Genomic DNA, 24,744 nt, shown 5'->3' with positions numbered 1-24,744 from the left:
CAACACACACACCTAACAAAAGGTTGCTAGGTGTGACCGCATGCCAGGGCAGCAAGCTACCTAGCGACGCTCAGGCTGCTCTGCTGCTAAAAACAACACTGGTTGCCCGCGGCAACCACAAGTGAGGCCACAGACAAGCGGCCCTCACCCGTGGTTGAACGCCCATACAAAACCGCAGGCAACCGCATGCGGTAAAGGAGTCACGGTCATGGGCATGGCCGTGACAGTCCTGCAACACAAAGCCGTTAATTCCATTCACATTACTGTATCATGATATTTTTTTTATTTAGAGGATCTCTAATGATTGAGTTGTTCCTCACCAGTACACTAAGAGTTTGTACACTAAGGGATGTCTAGAAATCCTGACATCATTTTGGGAATTAGTGATCCATTACTGTTCCTACAGACGGTTCTGGACACTGTCCTTTTATATATTCTGTAGGTGACAGGTTGATTGTGTGCATAGCGGTTTCTACCTTGCCGGGCAGGGGCCTGTTATGGTGCACCCCATCACTTAGTACGTTCGTCTCTCATATAGGGTTTTCTGGGGCTAAAGAGACCTTGTACGACCAGTCACTGTCCTTGAATGCCAGCTTGTCATTATAGCCCTATCAGTGTTCTTGTATCTTGTGAACAAACTGGAATTTGCAACATACGTAGTTGGAGACATTTTGCTCCGTTTTCTTGGACTTGTTGCCTTTCACTACAGTTCAGTTTTTTCCTTTTTTTCAGTTTGGCGAGACATAGTCATATGTACAGGCAAATGCCTTTTTAGAAATCTACCTCCCTTATAAGTGCACAGCTTCACTTCTCATCTGTTCGTGCCACAAAGATAAGAATGTGGCAGATTTTTAAAACAGTAACAGGGTTACCCATCTAAAAATATATTTTCTCCAATTTCCTGTGAAAAATGTATTAACAATTTGAATTAAAACATATACCTGCCCATAAGACGCAACTGGGTTTTTGATGAGAAAAATAACCTAAAGGTGTGCTTTTGGTGGGTTTTGAACTAATGGTGGTCTGTGGATGACACTATTATGGGGGGATCTGGGGATCTGTGGATGATGCACTGTTATGGGGATCTCTGGATGACGCACTGTTATGGGGCTCTGTGGATGACACTGTTATGGGGGGATCTGTGGATGGCACTGTTATGGCGGGATCTGTGGATGGCACTGTTATGGGGGATCTGTGGATGGCACTGTTATGGGGGATCTATGGATGGCACTGTTATGGGGCATCTGTGGATGGCACTGTTATGGGGGCATCTTTGGATGGCACTGTTATGGGGCATCTGTGGATGACACATACCGTATATAGCATCTTATGCTATATATGTATCATCCACAGATATCCCCTATAACAGTGTTCCTGTGTAAATAGTGACCCCAATACAGGGGGAGGAGGCTGGCAGCTGGTGTTGAAATCTCGGCGGGGCCCAGTGAAGTCACTGTACTCTATTACACCGGGCCCCGCACACACCAGTATTCATATGTAAACTGTAGGCAATAAATATGTAAACTGTAGGCAATCCATATGTAAACTGCAAGGTAGCGCAATCCACATAGTACTCACTATGAAACTACTAGCAGGCACTGCAGGCTGGCCGGTCACTCACTTCCTCACGCACCTGCTCCGCCTGCTCCATTAATAAAGTGGGAGGAGCATGCGCGTGAGGAAGTGAATGAGTGGCCAGCCTGCCTGCTAGTACGGGTGTTTCATAGTGAGTACTATGTGGATTGCGCTACCTTGTAGTTTACATATGGATTACCTACAGTTTACATATCGATTGCCTACAGTTTACATATGAATACTGGTGTGTGAGTGGCCTGGTGTATTAGAGTACAGTGACTGTACCGGGCCCTGCCGCGAGTTGCCAGCCTCCAGCCCCTCCTCCCTCCCGCTGATACAGCCGGCGATGTATCCGTGTTAGCGGAGTAAAAAATTTTCCCCCACTTTTGTGCGTCTTATGGGGTCAAAAATACAGTATACTCTTTATTTTATCCTATAATAATTTTGCACTCAGCATGCTTACTACACAACTAGATGCATGCTTTAAGGGATCTAGTTTTTAAAATGGGGTCATTTATAATGTTTTTTTTATCATTTTGCAGCTCAACGCCATTACATGTGTGCAATAGGGCCTAAACCATTTTCAGTTTATTATCTGAAAGGCCTCAGGTGCTTCTTCAATAAGATTAGGGCCACATTGCAGATATTTCTGAAGACAGGAGAAATGGGGTGATACAATTTGGGGTGTACTTATTCATTTTCATGTGCTCTGTAGAAAAAAAAATCTGTCTTTAAATTGCCACTTTTCTGTACAAATGAAAACATATATATTTTTTGCCTGCTTAGCATTAATTTCTGCAAACAACTTGGGGGTTTAAAAGATCACTAAACCCCTAAGGAATACCTTAGGGCAGGGAAGGCCAACTTGCGGCTCTCCAGCTGTTGCAAAACTACAACTCCTAGCAAGCCCAGACAGCCTGCAGCTATCAGCCTACAGCAGGGCATGGTTGGAATCGTAGTTTTACAACAGCTGGAGAGCCGCAGGTTGGCCAGCCCTGCCTTAGGGGGTCTAGTTTTTAAAATGGGGTCATTTATGTTTTTTTTTTATAATTTTGGCAGCTCAACGCCATTACATGTGTGCAATGGGGCCTAAAACATTTTCAAGCAAATTTTGTGTTCTAAAAGCCACTGGGTGCTCCTTTATGTTTGGGCCCTGCCGTGTGTCAAGACATAAGATTAGGGCCACAATTGGGGTATTTCTGAAGACAGGAGAAATGAGGTGATACATTTTGGGGTGTACTTCTTCATTTTCATGTGCTCTGTAGAAAATAATCTGTCTTTAAATTGACACTTTTGTGTAAAAAATTAAGACATTTTTTTTTCCGCCTGCTTAGCAATAATTTCTACAAAAACTAGGGGTCTAACAGCTCACTACACACCTAGATGAATAGCTTAGGGGGTCTAGTTTTCAAAATGGGTTCATTTAGGGGGGGGTTCTATTTTTTGGGCAGCTCAACGCCATTACATGTGTGCAATTGGGCCTAAAACATTTTCAAGCAACTTTTGTGTTCTGAAAGCCACTGGGTGCTCCTTTATGTTTGGGCCCTGCCGTGTGTCATGACATAAGATTAGGGCTACAATGGGGTTATTTCTGAAGACAGGAGAAATGAGGTGATACATTTTGGGGTGTACTTCTTCATTTTCATGTGCTTTAAATTGACACTTTTGTGTAAATTTAAAGCACATGAAGTCTTTAAAAGACTAGTGGGTCAAAAAACTCATTACACCCATAGATGAATACGTTAAAGGGTCTAGTTTTCAAAATGGGGTCACTTTTGGGGGGGTTCTATTATTCTGACACTTATAAGCCTCTGCAAACTTGGCTTGTTGCAGGAAAAAATAGGTACTTCAATTTAAAAATTTATGTTAAAATGGTACGTCTCCTAAATAAAAAAAAAGTTTTTTGTAAGTGCAGCCAAAATAAAGTAAAGATGTGGAAATATATTTCTGATAAAAATATTAAATAGTATTTATGTATGTATGTGAAATATTGCAGTTGAAAATAGGAAAATATGCCAATTTTTACACATTTTCATAGATTTTTACCACCTAAGTAAAGTACAATATGTGACGAGAAAACTGTGTCAGAATTGCTTTGATGTGCAAAACCTTTACGAAGTTATTATCTGCTAAAGTGACACATGTCAGATTTCCAAAATCTGGCTTGGTCATTAAGGCCCAAACAGGCTTGGTCACTAAGGGGTTAAGGTTATAACTATCTAATGGGTATTGCAATTGAAATGTTCTAATATTTTTTACCATGTTAACACTGTCAATGTCACTACTGTATTACTCACTCATGTATGGCTTCAGCTGGAATATAACCTGTATCACCTTGGCCAGGATGAGCCATAAGCACGACATCCATATCTTCAAAGGCTCCAGCCTTGAGAAGATCAATTTTCCCTCCACCATCTTCCTCAGCAGGTGTTCCTAACACTGTGATCTAAGAAATGGCAAACATCTGCATAAATATAAACTTACAATCTAAATGTCCAATAGTAATTAAAAGGTAATATGTGTGCAGCATTAGACTGGGGTGCCTTGGGTCCACCAGTAAAATTTGTTCTTAGGGCCCACTGTACTGCTACATGTAAATATTATCTGCTTACACAACAGAAGACAGCAGCAAGACCTTGAAGATGATTAATTATAGGGGTCCCTGTAGAGTATTCCATAAGGCAGGTCCCTGATAAAAGAGGATTCTGGAAGTCCTGCTTCTGTATCTATAAGTCACCTGAGCCATCCAATGCATCTATACTAATAAACTGGGTATAGTAGCTCATCAAATAAACTACCCAGTTTTTCATATAAACATAGGCTGATTGAGATGTTATGTGCTGCTATCTATATATAGTGCAATCAGTCTCCTGTGCCATCTGTCACTTGTGCAGAGGGTGGGGAACTAGAGGCCCAACTTACTAAGGGGCACACCGGTGGATTCACCTGCTCCCCTATGAGCCTGTATGTGTGTATAATTGGTTACAACATGGCTAATTTCTTTAGAAGAGCAGAATATGGAATAAGTGTGAGCAGGATCTTTTATTGTAGTTCTGTACTTCACCATGGTTTACAATGCATTCGGAAAATCTTCAGACCCTTTTTCTTTTTTTTACATTTTATTATGTTGTGACCTTGTGCTAAAATACTAAAAATCATGTTTTTTCAGCAATCTGCACTCAATATACCATAGTGAGAAAGTGAAAACAGAATTTTAGAATTGGTATAAAGAATAAAGATCGTGCGCGCTGGCAGAGGAAACAGTAGACTTCTCCTACGTACTGAACTATCGGGATCTCCCCTATTGGCTCCACTTACAGCTCCGTTCAAGTGATTTTCAGTGCGGCATGCTATAGTAAGTTATACACCTGCACGATTCTTGATGTGTCAGATTATTTGGGCATAAATTTTTGTTTAGCTACTGGGACCTTTATATCATCCAGGAGGTCCTGCTTCCATGACAGACCGATATTCACAATTAGGTTATAACCAGCAAGGCTGCATATTTTTACTTAATATTTAGGCCACCTTGGTGTACACCTCCCAGTTAGTACGGTCCTCTATTTCATGGGCAGAATCTTATCTGGGTAGAGCTGCACATCAACCTGCTGAACTGTATCAATTAACCAGCATCCCTAAACAAACACAGGGGCAACCATTGGTGCTTTTCTTTGTGGCCAGCGCGGCTTCAGATCTTTATTCTTTATACTGAGCTATACTTTTTTAGAGGGTGTTAGGACAATTAACCCTCTCTGAACCAGCAGCGGCATACCTACACAAAGTTCCCACCTTCCCCTCTTTCCTTTTGGTAGCGTGGGCATATATCGTTATTATAGAATTTTAGACTTCCTAAACGTCCTATGGCAGCACACAATGGTTAAACTCGATTAACCTCTACTCAAAGCAGAAGACATATTAACCATCAATTAAATATGTAAACAATCAATCACCTTGGCTCATCCCCATTTGATGCCTATAAAGGGTTGCACACAAGACAAGACTACATTTTTTTCTTCTTCTCCTCAAGCAGTAACATGGATTTAGGTGGCCTCTATACTGTATACTAGAGGTGTCGCTAGCCCTCCATGGCAGGGCAAAACTTTGTATAAAGTGTGCTGGTATACAAGAAATGCTCTTGTCCCTCAGTGAAAACCTGTCCCAATCACATATGCCAGACACAAACAGTGTGTTTGTTTCCTAGGTGAAACCTGTAGTCTCCTACCCTGCCTTCTGTAAGCTGGTGATTTAGGTAGCAAGGTTTCAATGTGTGATGAAGAGGTCTGGTAAGTAAAGATGGCCTTGCAGTTCACCCGGCGGTCGTTTAGCGGTGAACTTTGCTCATTCGTGATTCGCCGAACATGCGAACATATAGCGATGTCCACGCGCGCCATATTCTTTTACATTGCGCCAAACTTTTACCCATCACACATCCATCAGGTGGGACAGGACAGCCAATTGAGACGTTTCAGCACATGGAAACACCCCTAACCCTATAACAGAACCCGATCTGGCAGCCATTTTACATTATGTGTTTTGCCAGTGTAGGGAGAGGTAGCATTTTGGAGCAGGGACAGGCTGTTAGGAACTTAGGAACACCAAACGCTAGCTAATAGGGTGACAAAAGTCCTTTTAAGGACTGGAAACATTGTGCTATTGATAGGTGTGATACACAGAGGGGTGTGATATACTTATAATATACTTTCTAACGTAGAAAGTATATTATAGTGCATTTCTATGCTTCCAGAAAATACTGATTGAGGACTGCGATCTATCAGCTTCCAAAAAATAGTGATTGAGATTTTCCATATACCTGCGTCCATAAAATGACTGCTTGAGGGTAATATAACAGCTTCAACTAACAACTGATTGAGGCCTGGCATATATCGGCTTCCACAAAATAGTGATAGAGGTTTTCCATATATCTGCGTCCACAAAATTAATGCTTGAGGGTGATATACCAGCTTTAACTAACAACTGATTGAGGCCTGTGATTAGAGTTGAGCAAACACCTGGATGTTCGGGTTTGACGGGTTCGGCCGAACTTCACAAAAAAGTTCGAGTTCAGGACCCGAACTTGACCCCGAACCCGAACCCCATTGAAGTCAATGGGGACCAGAACTTTTGAGTACTAAAATGGCTATAAAAATTTCATGGAAAAGGCTAGAGGGCTGCAAATGGCATCAAAATGTGGTTAAGAGCATGGCAACAAATGTGGATAGGGAAATGACTTTAAATAACATAAAATATGTAAAAATAAAAAATTATAATCTTGATCTAGGAGGACGAGGTTCATATGGAGTAGGAGGTTGAGGAGGCGGGGGATGTGGCGGTGTAGGTGGAAGCGGCGGTGGAGGAGGTAGCCTACACTGCTTTTTGGTTTTAAATTTATTTATATTTTTTTAAATTAGGGTACAACCCAAAACATTGGGATATATAACCTGTGATAACCCCCTCCAGTCGTGCTAAACACACGTTCAGACAATACACTGGCTACAGGGCATGCCAGCACCTCCAAGGCGTAAAGGGAAAGCTCAGGCCATGTGCCCAATTTGGAGACCCAGAAGTTGTAGGGGGCCGAATTATCAGTCAGTTCGTGAAGGCGTGTGCAAACATATTGCCCCACCATGTCTCACATCCCTGTGATGTTCACAATCCAATTGGATATCTGCTCTATCAACTTCCGATGCTCTTTTAAGCGTGTACCATGGTGATCACGGGTAAGGTGAAATCAGGGTTCCAGGCCGGAGAGGGAGCCTGAGAAAGGGATCTGATCGGGTGGAAATGTGGGACAAGTTATTGAAGCGGAAACATGCAAGGAAGGCAGCAGGCGCGCGGCAATTACCCACTCCCATCTCGGGGAGGTAGTGACAATAAATAACAATACAGGACTCTTAAGATACCCTGTTATTGGAATGATTAAAAAAAAAATTACAGGGAATGTCACAGTGGTATTTTTGATTAGGAAACGTTAGACAGGAGAGGCCCTGTTGCCGCTTTGTTGACTCTAGATAACTTCTGCCTGATCGCACGTCCCTGTGATGTCCACCATCCATTTGGATATCTTCTCTATCAACTTTCGATGTTCTTTTCTGAGCATACCATGTTGATCACGGTTATCGGCGAATCAGGGTTCCACGCCGGAGAGGGAACGTGAGAAAGGGAGACCTCATCCAAGGGAGGTCAATGGCTGCAATGGGATGAAGCAGAAATGTGGGACAAGTTATTAAAGCAGAAGGATCGAATGAAAGGGCAAATTAAAGACAAATTTTAGAAATTTAAGTCTCTGTCACCTATGCAGAGCAGGGGTTTATTCACGGCAAAAATTGTAAAATGTCACCCAAGAATGTAACAGAAAAATTTGTGAAATGTATTAACCTGTCTACTAGGTAGAGCAGGGGTCTATCACAGCCAAAAATTGGTGAATTTTACCTGAAAATGTAACAGAAAAATTTGTGAAATTTTTTACCTGTCTACTAGGTAGAGCATGAGTATATCACACCCAAAAATTGGTGAATTTCACCCAAAAATTTAACAGACAAATTAGTGAATTTTTTTTTACATGTCTACTAGATATTGCAGTGGTATATCACACCCAAATATTGGTGAATTTCACACGACAATGTAACAGACAAATTAGTGATTTTTTTTTACCTGTCTACTAGGTAGAGCAGTGGTAGATCACACCCAAAAATTGGTGAATTTCACCCCGAAATGTAAGACAAATTTGTGATTTTTTTTAACTTTCTACTAGGTAGAGCATGGGTATATCACGCCCAAAAATTGGTGAATTTCATCCGAAAATGTAACAGACAAATTTGTTAATTTTTTTTACATGTCTACTAGGTATAGGAGTGGTATATCACACCCAAAAATTGGTGAATTTCACCCGAAAATTTAACAGACAAATTAGTGAAATGACATATAATAAAATACGTACAAATAAAAAGAAAAATTTGATTTATGAGGTGTAGGTCCATATGGAGGAGGAGTTTAAGGAGGCGGTGGACGTAGCAGTGTAGGTGGAAGCAGCGGTGGAAGAGGACGAGGTAGCCAACACTGGTTTTTGGTTTTAATTAGGGTACACTCCAAAAGAGTGTCAAATATCCAAAATACAAGAATGAGCAATTGCGCTGTAGTATAACAATGGCTGGTTAAGGCCGGTATACATGTCTATTCTGCACAAGGTACGGACAAGTCCTGTGTGATCCATGCCTGGTTCATTTTAAAAAACATGAGCTTGTCCACATTGGCTATAGACAGACGGCTGCGCTTGTCTGTGATAAATACACTGGCTGCAGGGCAGGCCAGCACCTCCAAGGCATAAAGGGCAAGCTCAGGATATGTGCCCAATTTGGAGACCCAGAAGTTGAAGGGGGCAGACCCGTCATTCAGTACGTGTAGGCGTGTGCACACATACTGCTCCACCATGTTGGTGAAATGCTGCCTCCTGCTAAGACGTTCCATATCAACTGGTGGTGCTGTTTGTTGTGGCGTGCTGACAAAGCTTTTCCACATTTCGGCCATGCTAACCCTGCCTTCTGATGTGCTGGTGGTGCCCCAGCTGCGTTGGCGACCTCTTCCTCCTCCTCTGCCTTCGCCTTGTGCTTCCACTGTGCCCTCGCTGTCATTTGGGAATGCCACCAGCAGCGCGTCTAACAGCGTGCGCTTGTACTCGCGCATCTTATGATCAGGCTCCAGTGAGGGAATTAAGGATGGTACGTTGTCCTTGTAACAGGGATCCAGCAGCGTGGCCACCCAGTAATCAGCACAAGTTAGAATGTGGGCAACTCGGCTGTCGTTCGTAGACACTGCAGCATGTAATTGCTCATGTGTGCCAGGCTGCCCAGAGGCAACAAAAAGCTGTCCTCTGTGGTAGGTGTATCGTCTGTGTCCGCTGCATCCCCCCAGCCATGCACCAGTGATGGCCATGAGCTGGTCTGGGTGCCACCCTGCTGTGAACATGGTTCCTCCTCCTCCATCTCCTCCTCCTCATCCTCCACCTCGTCATCCTCCAGAACTGTGCCCTGACTGTACAATTGTGTACCTGGCGTTTGTGGGTGCAGGAACCCACCCACGGAGCCACTTGTGAATGACTGGCCGCAAACCTTATGAAATGATCCCTCTTCCTCCTCCTCATCCTGTGCCACATCCTCTTCCATCATCGCCAGCAGCGTTTTTTCAAGGAGGCATAGAAGTGGGATAGTAACGCTGAGAATGGCGTTATGGGCACTGGACATGTTGGTGGAGTACTAGAAACAGCGCAACAAGGAACACAGGTCTCGCATGGAGGCCCAGTCATTGGTGGTGAAGTGGTGCTGTTCTGCAGAGCGACTCACCCGTGCGTGCTGCAGCTGAAACTCCACTATCGCCTGCTGCTGCTCGAACAGTCTGAAAGAGCGCACAGACGGACCGCACTTTATGCAGCCGTTGTGACATATCAGGGTAATTTTTAAAGAATCTCTGCACCACCAAATTCAGCACATGCGCCAGGCAAGGGATGTGCGTCAAACCGGCTAGTCCCAGAGCTGCTACAAGATTTCGCCCATTATCGCACACCACCGGGCCGGACTTGAGGCTCACTGGCACCAACCACTCATCGGTCTGTTGTTCAAGGCCTTTCCACAGCTCCTGAGCGGTGTGGGTTTTGTCCCCCAAACAGATAAGTTTTAAAACTGCCTGCTGTCATTTACCTCTGGCTGTGCTGAAGTTGGTGGTAAAGGTGTTACGCTGACCGGATGAGGAGCCGGTAGAGGATGAGGAAGCGGAGTAGACATACGGCAAACTGCTATCCGCCTCAGCCCCATTCGCCACTGCATTTACCCAGTGTGCTGTTATGGAGATATAACGTCCCTGACCGTGCTTACTGGTCCACGTATCCGTAGTGAGGTGCACCTTGCCACAGATGGCGTTGCGCAGTGCACACCTGATTTTGTCCCCCACTTGGTTGTGCAGGGAAGGGATGACTCGCCTGGAATAAGTAGTGGCAGCTGGACACGACGTACTGTGGGACAGTAACCACCATAAGGTTTTTAAAACTCTCCGTCTCCACCAGATGGAATTACAGCATTTTAAAGGCCAGTAATTTTGAAAATGCTGGCATTCAGGGCCAGGGATCGCGGGTGGGTAGGGGGGTACTTCCTCTTCCGCTCCTGTGTTTGGGAGATGGAGAGCTGAATGCTTCCGTGGGACATTGTGGAGATGCTTGGTGACCCAGCTGGTGGTGTTGCTGGCAGATCCTCTGTTTGCGGTGTGGCAGGTGGCACTGTCACTCCAGAGGTACAAACCGGATTCCAAAAAAGTTGGGACACTATACAAATCGTGAATAAAAACTGAATGCAATGATGTGGAGGTGCCAACTTCTAATATTTTATTCAGAATAGAACATAAATCACGGAACAAAAGTTTAAACTGAGATTTACCATTTTAAGGGAAAAATATGTTGAATCAGAATTTCATGGTGTCAACAAATCCCCAAAAAGTTGGGACAAGGCCATTTTCACCACTGTGTGGCATCTCCCCTTCTTCTTACAACACTCAACAGACGTCTGGGGACCGAGGAGACCAGTTTCTCAAGTTTAGAAATAGGAATGCTCTCCCATTCTTGTCTAATACAGGCCTCTAACTGTTCAATCGTCTTGGGCCTTCTTTGTTGCACCTTCCTCTTTATGATGCGCCAAATGTTCTCTATAGGTGAAAGATCTGGACTGCAGACTGGCCATTTCAGTACCCGGATCCTTCTCCTACGCAGCCATGATGTTGTGATTGATGCAGAATGTGGTCTGGCATTATCTTGTTGAAAAATCTTCCCTGAAATAGATGACGTCTGGATGGGAGCATATGTTGTTCTAGAACCTGAATATATTTTTCTACATTGATGGTGCCTTTCCAGACATGCAAGCTGCCCATGCCACACGCACTCATGCAACCCCATACCATCAGAGATGCAGGCTTCTGAACTGAGCGTTGATAACAACTTGGGTTGTCCTTGTTAAAGCAGCCCTAAATTAGGGCATTTTAGATACACTCTGGTGTTCCAGATCAATGTACCCCCCCCCCCAGGGGGTTAATATCCACGCATGGCTGAGAGACTGAACACTGACACAGAAGTTGGTCAAAGCAATCTCTAACTTTTATTACATCAGGTAAGCGTATATATATCTTCAGGAGAGGGCAGTCCTCACTGAGACACAAACCATTGTTTCATTGGTCAACGTTAAGAAGAGATAAGAGAAACAGAGATAACCCTCTTCACATCTGCGCAGTAGGTACCACTTTGGAATGTTAAGCTAATGTAAACATCTAAGGGTCGCCATTTGTTAATGGTGGACGGTCTAACACTACTACTGCATACGTCATATGTGACACTTCAAAGAGGTGCTTCTCTATAGGCAGTGAACAACATATAATCATCAAGTCATGTGATTGGTCTACACATTCCACCACACTCCATGGGACACCTGCAAAAAGGTGAGAAATCATACACTTCCCGCAGCACTTTGCCCCCCTCTCTCTACAGTCTTTAAACAAAGAGAGGGGGTGGGAGGGAGACACTTGGAGAAGAAAAAGTTTAACTCATTACAGTCCTAGAGATACTGAATATAGAATAAAATTCACACATCTTTAACAGTCAAATTCACACATCTTTAACATCCTTGTCCTCTTTGGTCCGGATGACATGGCGTCCCAGATTTCCAAAAAGAACTTCGAATCGTGACTCGTCTGACCACAGAACAGTCTTCCATTTTGCCACACTCCATTTTAAATGATCCCTGGCCCAGTGAAAACGCCTGAGCTTGTGGATCTTGCTTAGAAATGGCTTCTTCTTTGCACTGTAGAGTTTCAGCTGGCAACGGCGGATGACACAGTGGATTGTGTTCACTGACAATGGTTTCTGGAAGTATTCCTGAGCCCATTCTGTGATTTCCTTTACAGTAGCATTCCTGTTTGTGGTGCAGTGTCGTTTAAGGGCCCGGAGATCACGTGCATCCAGTATGGTTTTACGGCCTTGACCCTTACGCACAGAGATTGTTCCAGATTCTCTGAATCTTCGGATGATGTTATGCACAGTTGATGATGATTGATTTTTCGCTGGGTAACACCTTTCTGATATTGCTCCACTATCTTTCTGCGCAACATTGTGGGAATTGGTGATCCTCTACCCATCTTGGCTTCTGAGAGTCACTGCCACTCTGAGAAGCTCTTTTTATACCCAATCATGTTGCCAATTGACCTAATTAGTGTTAATTGGTCTTCCAGCTTTTCGTTATGCTCAAATTTACTTTTTCCAGCCTCTTATTGCTACTTGTCCCAACTTTTTTGGGATTTGTTGACACCGTGAAAATTGGAATCAATGTATTTTTCCTTTAAAATGATACATTTACTTGGATTAAAAGTTTGATCTGTCATCTACGTTCTATTACAAATAAAATATTGACATTTGCCATCTCCACATCATTGCATTCAGTTTTTATTCACAATTTGTTTAGTGTCCCAACTTTTTTGGAATCCGGTTTGTAGATGAAGAGGCCGAGACTGCAGCAGAAGAAGAAGCAGGAGGAGCCAGAGACCTTTCTTGGTTTTTGAGGTGTCTACTCCACTGCAGCTCGTGCTTTGCACTTAGATGCCTGGTCATGCAGGTTGTGCTCAGGTTGAGAACGTTTATGCCTCGCTTCAGGCTCTGCTTGCACAGCATGCAAACCACTCGTGTCTTGACGTCAGCACATTGTCTGAAGAACTGTCACGCCAGGGAACTCCTTAAAGCTGGCTTTGGTGTGCTCGGTCCCTTGCGGCGGTAGGCAGTAGCAGGTGTACTGTCTAGGGGACGGCCGCTCCGCTTTTGCACCCTGCTCCCTCTTCTGCTGTTCTGGTGGCTCTGTGTGACCACTGCCTCTTCCTCCGAACTACATAGGTCACTCGCATGACTTTGATTCCATGTGGGGTCGAGGACCTCATCGTCCTCCACATCATCTTCCACCCTGTCTTCACCCCTGCCCTCCACGATCTGCAGTTGGCATCCGTGTGTCATCATCATCCGAGTCGTGCTGCGATGGTCCTCCCATGTACTCATCTTGAAACATAAGTGGTTGGGCATCGGTGCACTCAATCTCTTCCACTTCTAGGGCAGGGCTAGATGGATGGCCCTGGGAAACCCTGCTAACAGAGTCATCAAAAAGCAGAAGAGACTGCTGCATGACTTGGGGCTCAGACTGCTTGGCTGATTTGGAAGGGGGTGAGGTGAAAGACTGATGGACATCGGCTGCAGGTGTCAACTCTGATCTTTCAGCAGGAGACTTGGTGGGAGACAATGTGAAGGAACTGGAAGCACTGTGAGCAACCCAATCTACTATCGCCTGTACTTGTTCTGGCCTCACCATTCGTAGAGCCGCATTAGGCCCGACCAAATATCGCTGCAGGTTCTGTCACCTACTCACACCTGAGTAAGGTGTTTTACTTGAGCGTGTAGCTGGCACAGATCGACCACGTCCTCTCCCTGCAACAGGAGCTCCACCAGCAGCACCACGACCTGGGCCACATCCCTTATTTGACGCTCCCCTGATTTCTCAAATTTAGGATCTTGCCCTAAATGGGTGTTAAATTAATAGCAGAATAGAATGACAGTATGTAAAGGGTGTATGTCACACGTACAGAGGCAGACCAGGCCGCAATTAAAGTTTTTGGACCAAAATGGGTGTTTTTCGAATAGCAGAATAGAACCACAATATCTAAAGGGTGTATCTCACAATGACATATGCAGCAAAGGCTGCAAAATATTTTTTTTGCCCAAAATGGGTGTTTTTCCAATAGCAGAATAGAACCACAGCATCTAAAGGGTGTATCTCACACGTACAGATGCAGACCAGGCCGCAATTAAAGACTTTTGCCCAAAATTTGTGTTTTTCTAATAGCAGAATAGAACCACAGTATCTAAAGGGTGTATCTCACAATAACATATGCAGCAAAGATTGCAATATTAAGTATTTTGCCCAAAAAGGGTGTTTTTTTTACTAACAGAATATGACAGCAGTATATAACAATTGAATTTCACACATGCAGGCACAGCACGGGCTGTAAAATTGTGTATTTTGCCCAAAATGGGTTTTCTTTATAACCCAGAAAATTATTGCTGTATTTCTAGCTTAAATTGCACACTGACTAGTGCGGCAGAGGCCCAAGATGAAGGTTATTGCCAAAAATGTGTGTTTTTTCAAAGCCAGAAAATTATTGAAGTATTTCAAGCGTGTTTTTAACAATCACAGATGCAGCAAAGGCTGCAATATTAATTATTTTGCCCAAAAAGGGTGTTTTTTTACTAACAGAATATGACAGCGTTATATAACGCTTGAATTTCAAACGTGCAGATGCAGCAAGGGCTGTAAAATTGTGTATTTTGCCCATAATAGGTGTTTTTTAAAACCAAGAAAAGTATAGCTGTATTTCTAGCTTAAATTGCACACTGACTAATGCGGCAGAGGCCCAAGATGAAGGTTATTGACACAAATGGGTGTTTTTTCAAAGCCAGAAAATTATTGAAGTATTTTAAACTTGTTTTTAACAATCACAGATGCAGCAAGGGCTGCAATATTACCGTAAGTATTTTGCACAAAAAGGGTGTTTTTTAAAACCAAGAAAATTATACCTGTATTTATAGCTTAAATTGCACACTGACTAATGTGGCAAAGGCCCAAGATGAAAGTAATTTCCAAAAATGGGTGTTTTTTCAAAAACAGAAAATTATTGAAGTATTTCAAACTTGTTTTTAACAATCACAGTATTTTGCCCAAAAAGGGTGTTTTTTTTACTAACAGAATATGACAGCGGTATATAATGCTTGAATTTCACACGTGCAGATGCAGCAAGCGCTGTACAATTGTGTATTTTGCCCAAAATGGGTTTTCTTTATACCCAGAAAATTAATTGCTGTATTTTCTAGCTTAAATTGCACACTGACTAGTGCGGCAGAGGCCCAAGATGAAGGTTATTGCTCAGGGCAGGGTAAAAATATGTGCACTGCACCCACACAACTAAATCTATGTAGTTCGCTGAGTTCAATTGGAGTTCTGATTAAAGATTCTGTCCTATTCTCTCCCTCACAGCAGCAGCATCCTCTCCCTACACTAAGCACAGCAGAGTGACGTGCAGTGCTACGTGACTCCAGCTTATATAGAGGCTGGGTCACATGCTGCACTGGCCAATCACAGCCATGCCATTAGTAGGCATGGCTGTGATGGCTTCTAAGGGCACACCGTTAAACGCTTGTTGATTGGCTGTTCTGCAAATTACAGAAATGTTCGGGTTGGGGTCCAGGGTCCAAAAATCCTAAAGTTTATTACGAACCCGAACTTTACAGTTCGGTTTGCTCACCCTACCTGCGATATATCAGCTTCCACAAAATAGTAATAGAGGTTTTCCATATATCTGCGTCCACAAAATTACTGCTTGAGGGTGACATACCAGCTTCACTAACAACTGATTGAGGCCTTCCATATATCAGCTTCCACAAAATAGTGATAGAGGTTTTCCATATACCTGCGTCCACAAAATTACTGCTTGAGGGTGATATACCTGATTCAACTAACAACTGATTGAGGCCTGCCATATACCAGCTTCCTCAAATACTGCTCTTCTCTAGGGACTTTGGCACAGGGTCATTTTGAAAATGACAGGCAGAGGAAGAGGCAGGCCGTTCTGCAAGGGTGGAAGGGGTCGGGCAGGTGGAGCAGGCCGGAGCCTAAGTGGGAAGTTGGAGAAGGTGCGTGCGATTATGTAAAAGGACGCACCAGATCAGCCCAAGGAGGGTGGTCCCCGCTGTTGCTGCCTACTCCGAGATCTATAATGTCAGTGGTGGTGAAGGTGATAATGATAACGTCTCGATGGACGACACGTGGGTGCCCACAAGAGAGGAAGAGGAGGGGAGTTCAGAGGGAGAGACAGAGCAGCAGATAGGTAGGAGAATAAGGAGAAGCAGGCAGAACTTGCAGTGCACAGGAGGCATAAAGCAGACTGCAAATGTATCTGGAGCGAGCCATCCACCATGCCCGGTCACATCTTGCGCTCCCAGGACGCCGGCACATGGCTCCGCAGTGTAAGCTTTTTTTAACGTGTCAGCTGCTGACAATAGTGTTGCCATCTGGAGCCCGTGCTGGCAACGCATAAGTCGCGGTAAGCCTAATACTCACCTAGGGATGACCGCCTTAAGAAGGCACCTGGCCTCCCATCACCAAGCCCAGTAGGAGCAACGCTGTCAGAACTCAAAAAGCCACACTCCCGGTGCTCTACAGCCTGCCTCTTCTCCTTCTCCTCTCTCCTCCCATTTGTGCTCCACGCCACCTTCCACTGTGCCGTCATTGCGTTCATCTGGCACAAGGCAGGCTTTCTTGGTCCAAATGTTCGAGAAAATTTGTGGCCATTGGCACACCGTAATGGAAGGTCCCCGGAAGGAAATATTTCTACTAGAAGGGCATCCTTGAACTATATGGCCACGTTCAGCGGCAAGTTAATATATCTCTGACACACAGTGTCTGTGCCAAAATACATCTGACCACAGACACATGGTCTAGCAAACACGGGCAGGTAAGGTACATAACTTTTACTGCCCACTGGGTGAACATTATGACGGCAATCTATCATGTAACCCGTGGCACCCTTGTGGATTTGGTGTTACCGCCACGGATTGCATGCAGGCCTGCCTCTTTTTCTCCTCCTCCTACTCCATCCTCCGTTTCCTCCTCTGCTGACTCCCCCTTTTCCACTGCTACCGCCTCTTCCGCTGCACCCCCCAAGGTCACCAGAACCTATTTGACACGCCAGGTGAGACGTTTCCATGCTGTGCTGCGACTGTTGTGCCTGGAAGCCAAGAGCCACACCGTTCCTGCACTGCTTTCATCTCTGCGGTGACAGGCGAATCAGTGGCTAACCCCGCTCAATTTGTCAGTTGGTAAAGTGGTGTGCGACAACGGTGCTAATCAGCTGAGCATGCTAAAACAGGGCAAAATGGCACACGTCCTGAACTTAGTCGTGCAGCGATTCGTTGCCAAATACCCCAGGGTCCAGGACGTCTTGCGGCAGGCCAGGAAAATCTCTGGCCATTTTAGAAGATCTTACATGGCCATGGCTCGCCTTGCTGACGTTCAGGGGCGAAACCACTTGCCCGTCAGACATCTGATTTGTGACTGGCCTAAGTTCTGGAACTCCACCTTGTATATGCTTGATAGGCGGCTCCCGCAGAAACGTGTAGTTAACGACTACCTGTACGAGCTCTGCGGCAGGACAGGTTCTAGGAAGCTTGGATTCTTTTCACCACGCCAGTGGCTGCTCATGCGCGACACATGCAGACTTCTGCGGCCATTTGATGAGATCACCAAACTGGTCAGTCGCAGCCAGGGCGCCTTCAGTGACATCGTCCCTTACGCCTTCTTTCTGGAGCGTGCATTGCATCGTGTCATTGATCAAGCCGTCGAGGAGCAGGAGCTGGAAGATGAGGAAGTCGCAATGCTGAATGAATTCCCAGGGGGGCTACTCCATCTGAGACAAGTCAGCAGGAGTCTGAAGAGGAGTCAGAGGAGGATGGTGGCTGGGGTGAGGAGGAGGAGGAGCAAGAAGAGTAGGCTTTAAACTTTTCGGGGATCCCTGGTGTTGTCCATAGATGGGGGGAGGAGACCAAGGACGGCATTCTCCTGGGCGATTGGCAATACTCTCCATCTTGGGCCCTCTGCCGCATTAGTCAGTGTGCAATTTAAGCTAGAAATACAGCAATAATTGCAATTTTACAGCCCTTGCTGCATCTGTACGTGTGAAATTCAAGCGTTATATACTGCTGTCACACATTTTGGGCAAAAAACTAAATTTGCGGCCTTATCTGCATCTGTCAGTGTGAGATACAATCTTGAAATACAGCAATAATATTCTGGGTTTAAAAAAACACTCATTTTGGGCAAAGTACTTAATATTGCAGCCCTTGCTGCATTTGTCATTGTGAGATAACCGCGTTAGATACTGGTATTCTATTCTGTTATTAAAAAAAACACCCATTTTGGGCTAAAAACTAAATTTGCGGCCTTTTCTGCATCTGTCATTGTGAGATACACCCTTTAGATACTGTAGTTCTATTTTGCTATTAAAAAACACTTATTTAGGGCAAAAATCTTAATTTTGCAGCCTTTGCTGCATCTGTCATTGTGAGATACACCCTTTAGTTACTGTTGTTCTATTCTGTTATTAAAGAAACACCCATTTTGGGCAAGATCCTAAATTTGAGAAATATGAGGAGAGTGTCAAATAAGGGACATGGCCCCACTCGTAGTGCTTCTGGTGGAGCTCCTGTTGCAGGGAGAGAACATGGTCGATCTGTGCCAGCTACACGCGCAAGTGAAACTGCTTCCTCAGGTGCGAGTATGCTACAGAACCTTCAGCTGTATTTGGTCGAGCCTAATGCGGCTCTACGAATGGTGAGGCCAGAACAAGTACAGGTGATAGTAGATTGGGTTGCTGACAGTGCCTCCAGTTCCTTTACATTGTCTCCCACCCAGTCTCCTGCAGAAAGATCAGAGTTGGCACCTGCAGCCGATGTCCATCAGTCTTTCACCTCACCCCCTTGCAAATCAGCCAAGCAGTCTGAGCCCCAAGTCATGCAGCAGTCTCTTCTGCTTTTTAAAGACTCTGTTAGCAGGGTTTCCCAGGGCCATCCACCTAGCCCTGCCCTAGAAGTGGAAGAGATTGAGTGCACCGATGCCCAACCACTTATGTTTCAAACTGAGTACATGGGAGGACCATCCCAGCACGTCTCGGATGATGATGACACACGGATGCCAACTGCTGGGGCTTTCGAAAGTGTGCAGACTGGCAAGGAGGGCAGGGCTGAAGACTGGGTGGAAGATAATGTGGAGGACGATGAGGTCCTCGACCCCACATAGAATCAAGGTCATGCGAGTGACCTGTGTAGTTCAGAGGAAGAGGCGGTGGTTGCACAGAGCCACCAGCACAGCAGAAGAAGGAGCAGGGTGCAAAAGCGGAGCGGCCATCCCCTAGACAGTTCGCCTGCTACTGCCCACCGCAGCAAGGGTCTGAGCACACCAAAGCCAGCTCCAAGGAGTTCCCTGGCGTGACAGTACTTCAGACAATGTGCTGACGACAAGACACAAGAGGTTTGCACGCTGTGCCTTCAGAGCCTGAAGCGAGGCATAAACGTTCTCAACCTGAGCACAACCTGCATGACCGGGCATCTAAGTGCAAAATACGAGCTGCAGTGAAGAAGACACCTCAAAAACCAAGAAAGGTCTCTGGCTCCTCCTGTTTCCTCTTCTGCTGCAGTATCGGCCTCTTCATCCACCTCTGGAGTGACAATGCCACCTGTCACCCCGCAAACAGAGGATCTGCCAGCAGATTCACCACATTTTGGGTGTGATATACCCCGGCTGCGGTGGGACTGCTCCCCCAATGCGAAATACGCTACAGTGTTTGGGGTTTGAGCAGTTCCCCCATATTTGCCACTATATTTCTGTGATTTTGTGATATACCCCGGCTGTACCTAGTAGACAGGTAAAAACATTTCACAAATTTTTCTGTTACATTTTCTGGTGAAATTTACCAATTTTTGGCTGTGATATACCACTGCTATACCTAGTAGACAGGTACAAAAATCGAATTAATTTGTCTGTTACATATTCGGGTGAAATTCACCAATTTTTGGGTGTGATATACCCCGGCTGTACCCAGTAGACAGGTAAAAACCTTTCACTAACTTGTCCGCTACATTTTCTAGTGAAAATTCACAAACCCCTGCTCTGCATAGGTGACAGGGAATTCAATTTCAAAAATCCTTCTTTAATTCAATGCCTAAACTTTAACAACTTGTCCCACATTTGCGCTTCAAAAATGTGTCCCACTTTTCCGCTCAATCATATTTAATTTTAAAAAATGTACCTCCCTTGGATGTGGTCTTTCTTTCTCACACTCCCTCTCCGGCGTGGAACCCTAATTCGCTGATAACCGTGATCAACATGGTAGGCTCAGAAAAGAACAGCGAAAGTTGATAGAGACGATATCCAAATGGATCGTGGACGTCGCGGTGACGTGCGATCAGGCAGAAGTTATCTAGAGTCAACAAAGCGGCAGCAGGGCCTCTCTTGTCTAACGTTTCCAAATCCTAAATACCCCAGTGACATTCCCTATAATTTTGTATTAATCATTCCAATAACAAGGCATCTTGAGAGTCCTGTATTGTTTTTATCGTCACTACCTCCCCAAGTCGGTAGTGGGTAATTGCCGCGCGCCCCCTCCTTTCCTTCAATTCTTCAGTTTAATAACTTTTCCCACATTTCCGCTCGATCACAATTAAATTTCATCCATTGATCTCCCTTGGATATGGTCTCTCTTTTTCACGCTCTATCTCTCCGGCGTGGAATTGGATTGTGAACATCACGGGGACATGCGACATGGTGGGGCAGTATGTGTGCACACGCCTACACGAACTGACTGATGGGTCTGCCCCCTGCAACTTCTGGGTCTCCAAATTGGGCATATGGCCTGAGCTTGCCCTTTATGCCTTGGAGGTGCTGGCCTTCCCTGCAGCCAGTGTATTGTCTGAACGTGTGTTTAGTACGACTGGAGGGCGTTATCACAGGTTATATTTCGCAATGTTTTGGGGTGTACCCTAATTAAAAAAATAAAAATAATTTTTTTAACCAAAAACCAGTGTAGGCTACCTCCTCCTCCTCCTCCACCGTCACTTCCACCTACACCGCCACATCCACTGCCTCCTCAATCTCCTACTCCATATGGACCTCGTCCTCCTAGATCAAGATTATTATTTTCTATTTTTACGTATTTTATGTTTTTTAAAGTAATTTCCCTATCCACATTTGTTTGCAGAGCACTTGCCATGCTCTTAACCACATTTTGATGCCATTTGCAGCCCTCTAGCCCTTTTCTATTACATTTTTAGAGCCATTTTAGTGCTCCAAAGTTCGGGTCCCCATTGAATGGGGTTCGGGTTCGGGATCAAGTTCGGGTCCCGAACTCGAACTTTTTTGTGAAGTTTGGCCGAACCTGTCAAACCCGAACATCCAGATGTCCGCTCAACTCTCGTCATCATCCTTCCCTGTTTCTTGATTGTGTCCCAAAAGTCCTAAGGCTCCAATCTTACTTACATTGACGAGTAAGTGATTGAAGCGCGAATCGTAACGCGAATATATTTGCAATGTGAATATCGGCACTTATACCGGAAGAAAGAGGCAAAGAGCTTAGCATTTATAGCAACATTTTCGCGAATATGTAGAATATTGAAATATTCGTATTTACGAATATTCGATTATTTTTTTTCTTTCCACAGTACACATTACAATGATCTGTACTGTGTAAAGTAATGTCATCATCCCTCCCTGTTTCTTGATTGTGTCCCAAAAGTCCTAAGGCTCCAAACTTACTTACATTGACGAGTAAGTGATTGAAGCGCAAATATTCATAACGCGAATAAATTTGCGATGCCGCCACTTCTAGAGGACACTAATCCCACCCTTCTTTTAGCTTGTCGGCCAATGAGAAGGAGTCAAAGAGGTTAGCAATATCCCTAGCAACCAATAAGAAAGTTGCCCACCCCTTACTATATAAGATTTTTTCACAGCAGCCATTTTGTGCAGTTTCAAGTGGTGTTGGTTGTGAGAGGAGCTGAATACTGTGCTGTGATTTTTTAAAAGCAAATCCAAAATCTAATTGATAGTGAACTGATAGTGTTAGAGAGGGTAGGTTAGTATAGCAGATAGGTTCTAGTTTAGGGTATAGTGTAAGTTAGGTGAAGTATATAATCCGTTTAGTTAGTGTGAAATAGTATAGGTTAGGGAATACTAAAGCGACAGTGAGAGGGACATCTTGGGGAGGTAATGCAGGAGGCTGAATTGCAGCTCAGTCCTCATGGTCAGAGACTTTTGGAAGGGATGGAGGAGGAGGTGGAGGGGGTACCGCCTGTATGTACCCCAGTGACATCCCTTCCAACAGGTGCGGGTGGTATCGGCCAGCGAAACCCTGCACCTAGTCAGACCCAGGCGTCAGCGAGGGGACAGAGGAGCCAGGTCAGGGGCTCCACGTGTCACGGCTGAGGATGGGGAAAAGCCTCAGCCGTGCGATGCCAGAGGATGTTGGTCGATGAAAGGCCAGGACAAGAATCAGGGAGCAGGTCACCTCCTATCGCATCCCTAATCTGACTCCTAGCTGTATGAGCCGACCTTGATGGTAGGAGGGCTCATGCTCCGGAACCTCGGATCCCTAGTAACCCTCCGCAGATCCTTAAAGCTAGGAGCAGGGTAAGACTACCTGTTCCTCCAAGATACGGACGAACAGGAGTCTCACTGGCCAAGCTATAAAGAAAGGGGAAACATAAACAGACATATGGCAATGGCAGGTAAGTGAAACTAGAACCACACCTACCTGCCACAGACACACAGCCTGGAACCCATGTGCAAGTGCTGCTGTCCACAACAACACAAGGGACACAGCACACACCACACATCACACGGGAACCCATGTAACCATAAGCTGCAATAAATAAAGAGACCAAACACACATCCTCATAACACCATGTAACATAAGCTATGACCACATGGGTGGCCCTCACTGGCAGATGGAATATAAACCAGGAGGAAGACTCCAGCTAACCATGGCTGAAGTACCCCTCAGACTTCTGCTCTCAACTGAGGCTAAATAGCCCAAGTAGCCAAACCCAGTGCACATGCAGCACGCCAGACCTGCAGGGTATTGCGATAGTGAGGTCACGGTTATGGGCAATCGAGGGTTACTCACTTTTTGGAGGACCCTGGGCAGGCATGCGACAGTGAAGGAGAGGTAGACACAAGTTCCTCTGGGGCACAGGGACCAGACCTGATGGTGGATGAGGTGCCCTGGATGTTGCAGGTATTTTGAGTGCCTGAGGCAAGGTCCCTTTAAGGATCGTGAAGCCAGTGCCTGTAACGGTGGCACACCGGTTTGTAGGAGCAATAAGTGAGGTACACAGGTGGTATAGTGAACCAAACGTTGCTTTACTTGGAAAACAGTCCAACTTTGTACAGAGATGATGATGCAGCTCCTTATAGTAATGTTCCACAAGCAGGCTTACATTCAATAATATGGCAGGTATAATCTTGCAAGATACTTGGAGGGTAATACAATTAATGCTTCACAGCCCCGGCTGCACTATCTCCACAGCTATTCTGGCTGGCTGTATCCCAAGGCCCGAAAGCCTAAATGCTGGCTTTAATCCTTGGTAAATAAATCTTCCTCCCGTATTGACCCTTGCTTTTATCTTATAGTACTTATGCCCATCAACTTACTTATCTGAGCTGAGCTGGTTGTATTGTTCCTGTTGTGAGGGAAGCTGCAGGTTTCTCCCAGGAGGTACATCTCTTCTCTTGGGGTGACTCTACTGAGCTAAGCTTAGCCTCAGGAGCTTCAGGCTGACTAGGTTACTCTTCTAGCCACCTGGAATGAACTAACTCTCCCCTGTCTGGGCCTACATATATATACTTAGGGCTCTCTAGCTCCCTCTAATGTCTAGGAGACTAAACTACACCCTAACAGGCCTGACACCCAGATAACACAGGGAAATGCATAATTAAACATCACAGTAATGCAAAAGACATGTTAACCCTTGTGTAGTGCCCACCTTTACCTAGTGGGACACTACATACACCCATGCTACAACGTTGCCCGTCCTCGGCGCAACATGGAAGGGCCCTGCCCAGCTGGATACTGCAGCCTGAAAGACAAAAATGGAGAACAGGCATACACAGTAATCACCACTTTAGCAATTGAAATATAATAAACAGTTTCACTGAAAGTGCGGTGACAAGGGGCGTCGTTCTCTTCTCTCAGGATAATTGTAAGGGAATAGGGGCGCTGACCTGGTGCAGCATATCAATAATACCAGGATAGTCCATAATAATAGTCCATAGAAAATTTAGAACAAAATAACAATTCTTAGAGGCTCAAGGAACACAATGAGTCCGTACCCAAGGCTTGTAGAGGGTTAAACAGGGGTTTCCCATAATGTAGTCTCCAAATCTCACAGGTGGGTGCCCCTTGGTAGACCGCGTGGACCTTCTTACTGGCGGAGATTCCTCCTAACTTGGTTCAGGAGGATTGGAGGAGTCCACAGGCTCTGGAGCTCCTTCAGGTACACTCTGA

At 45.1% G+C, this 24,744-nt stretch overlaps 1 protein-coding gene across 1 annotated transcript in view; it reads right to left on the bottom strand.

The window, feature by feature from the left end:
- LOC120999186 (peptidase M20 domain-containing protein 2-like) overlaps positions 1 to 24,744 on the bottom strand; it is a 220,623-nt gene that overhangs the window by 134,235 nt on the left and 61,644 nt on the right. The window contains exon 3 of the mRNA XM_040430062.1: positions 3,873 to 4,021. Coding sequence (XP_040285996.1) covers positions 3,873 to 4,021 — 149 coding nt within the window. The remainder of the gene's footprint in view (positions 1 to 3,872; positions 4,022 to 24,744) is intronic.

Source organism: Bufo bufo, chromosome 4 (genome assembly GCF_905171765.1).
Source record: "Bufo bufo chromosome 4, aBufBuf1.1, whole genome shotgun sequence".
Classification (NCBI taxonomy): domain Eukaryota; kingdom Metazoa; phylum Chordata; class Amphibia; order Anura; family Bufonidae; genus Bufo; species Bufo bufo.
Note: the sequence above shows the minus strand (reverse complement) of the source record. Positions and strands in the feature narration are given on the sequence as shown.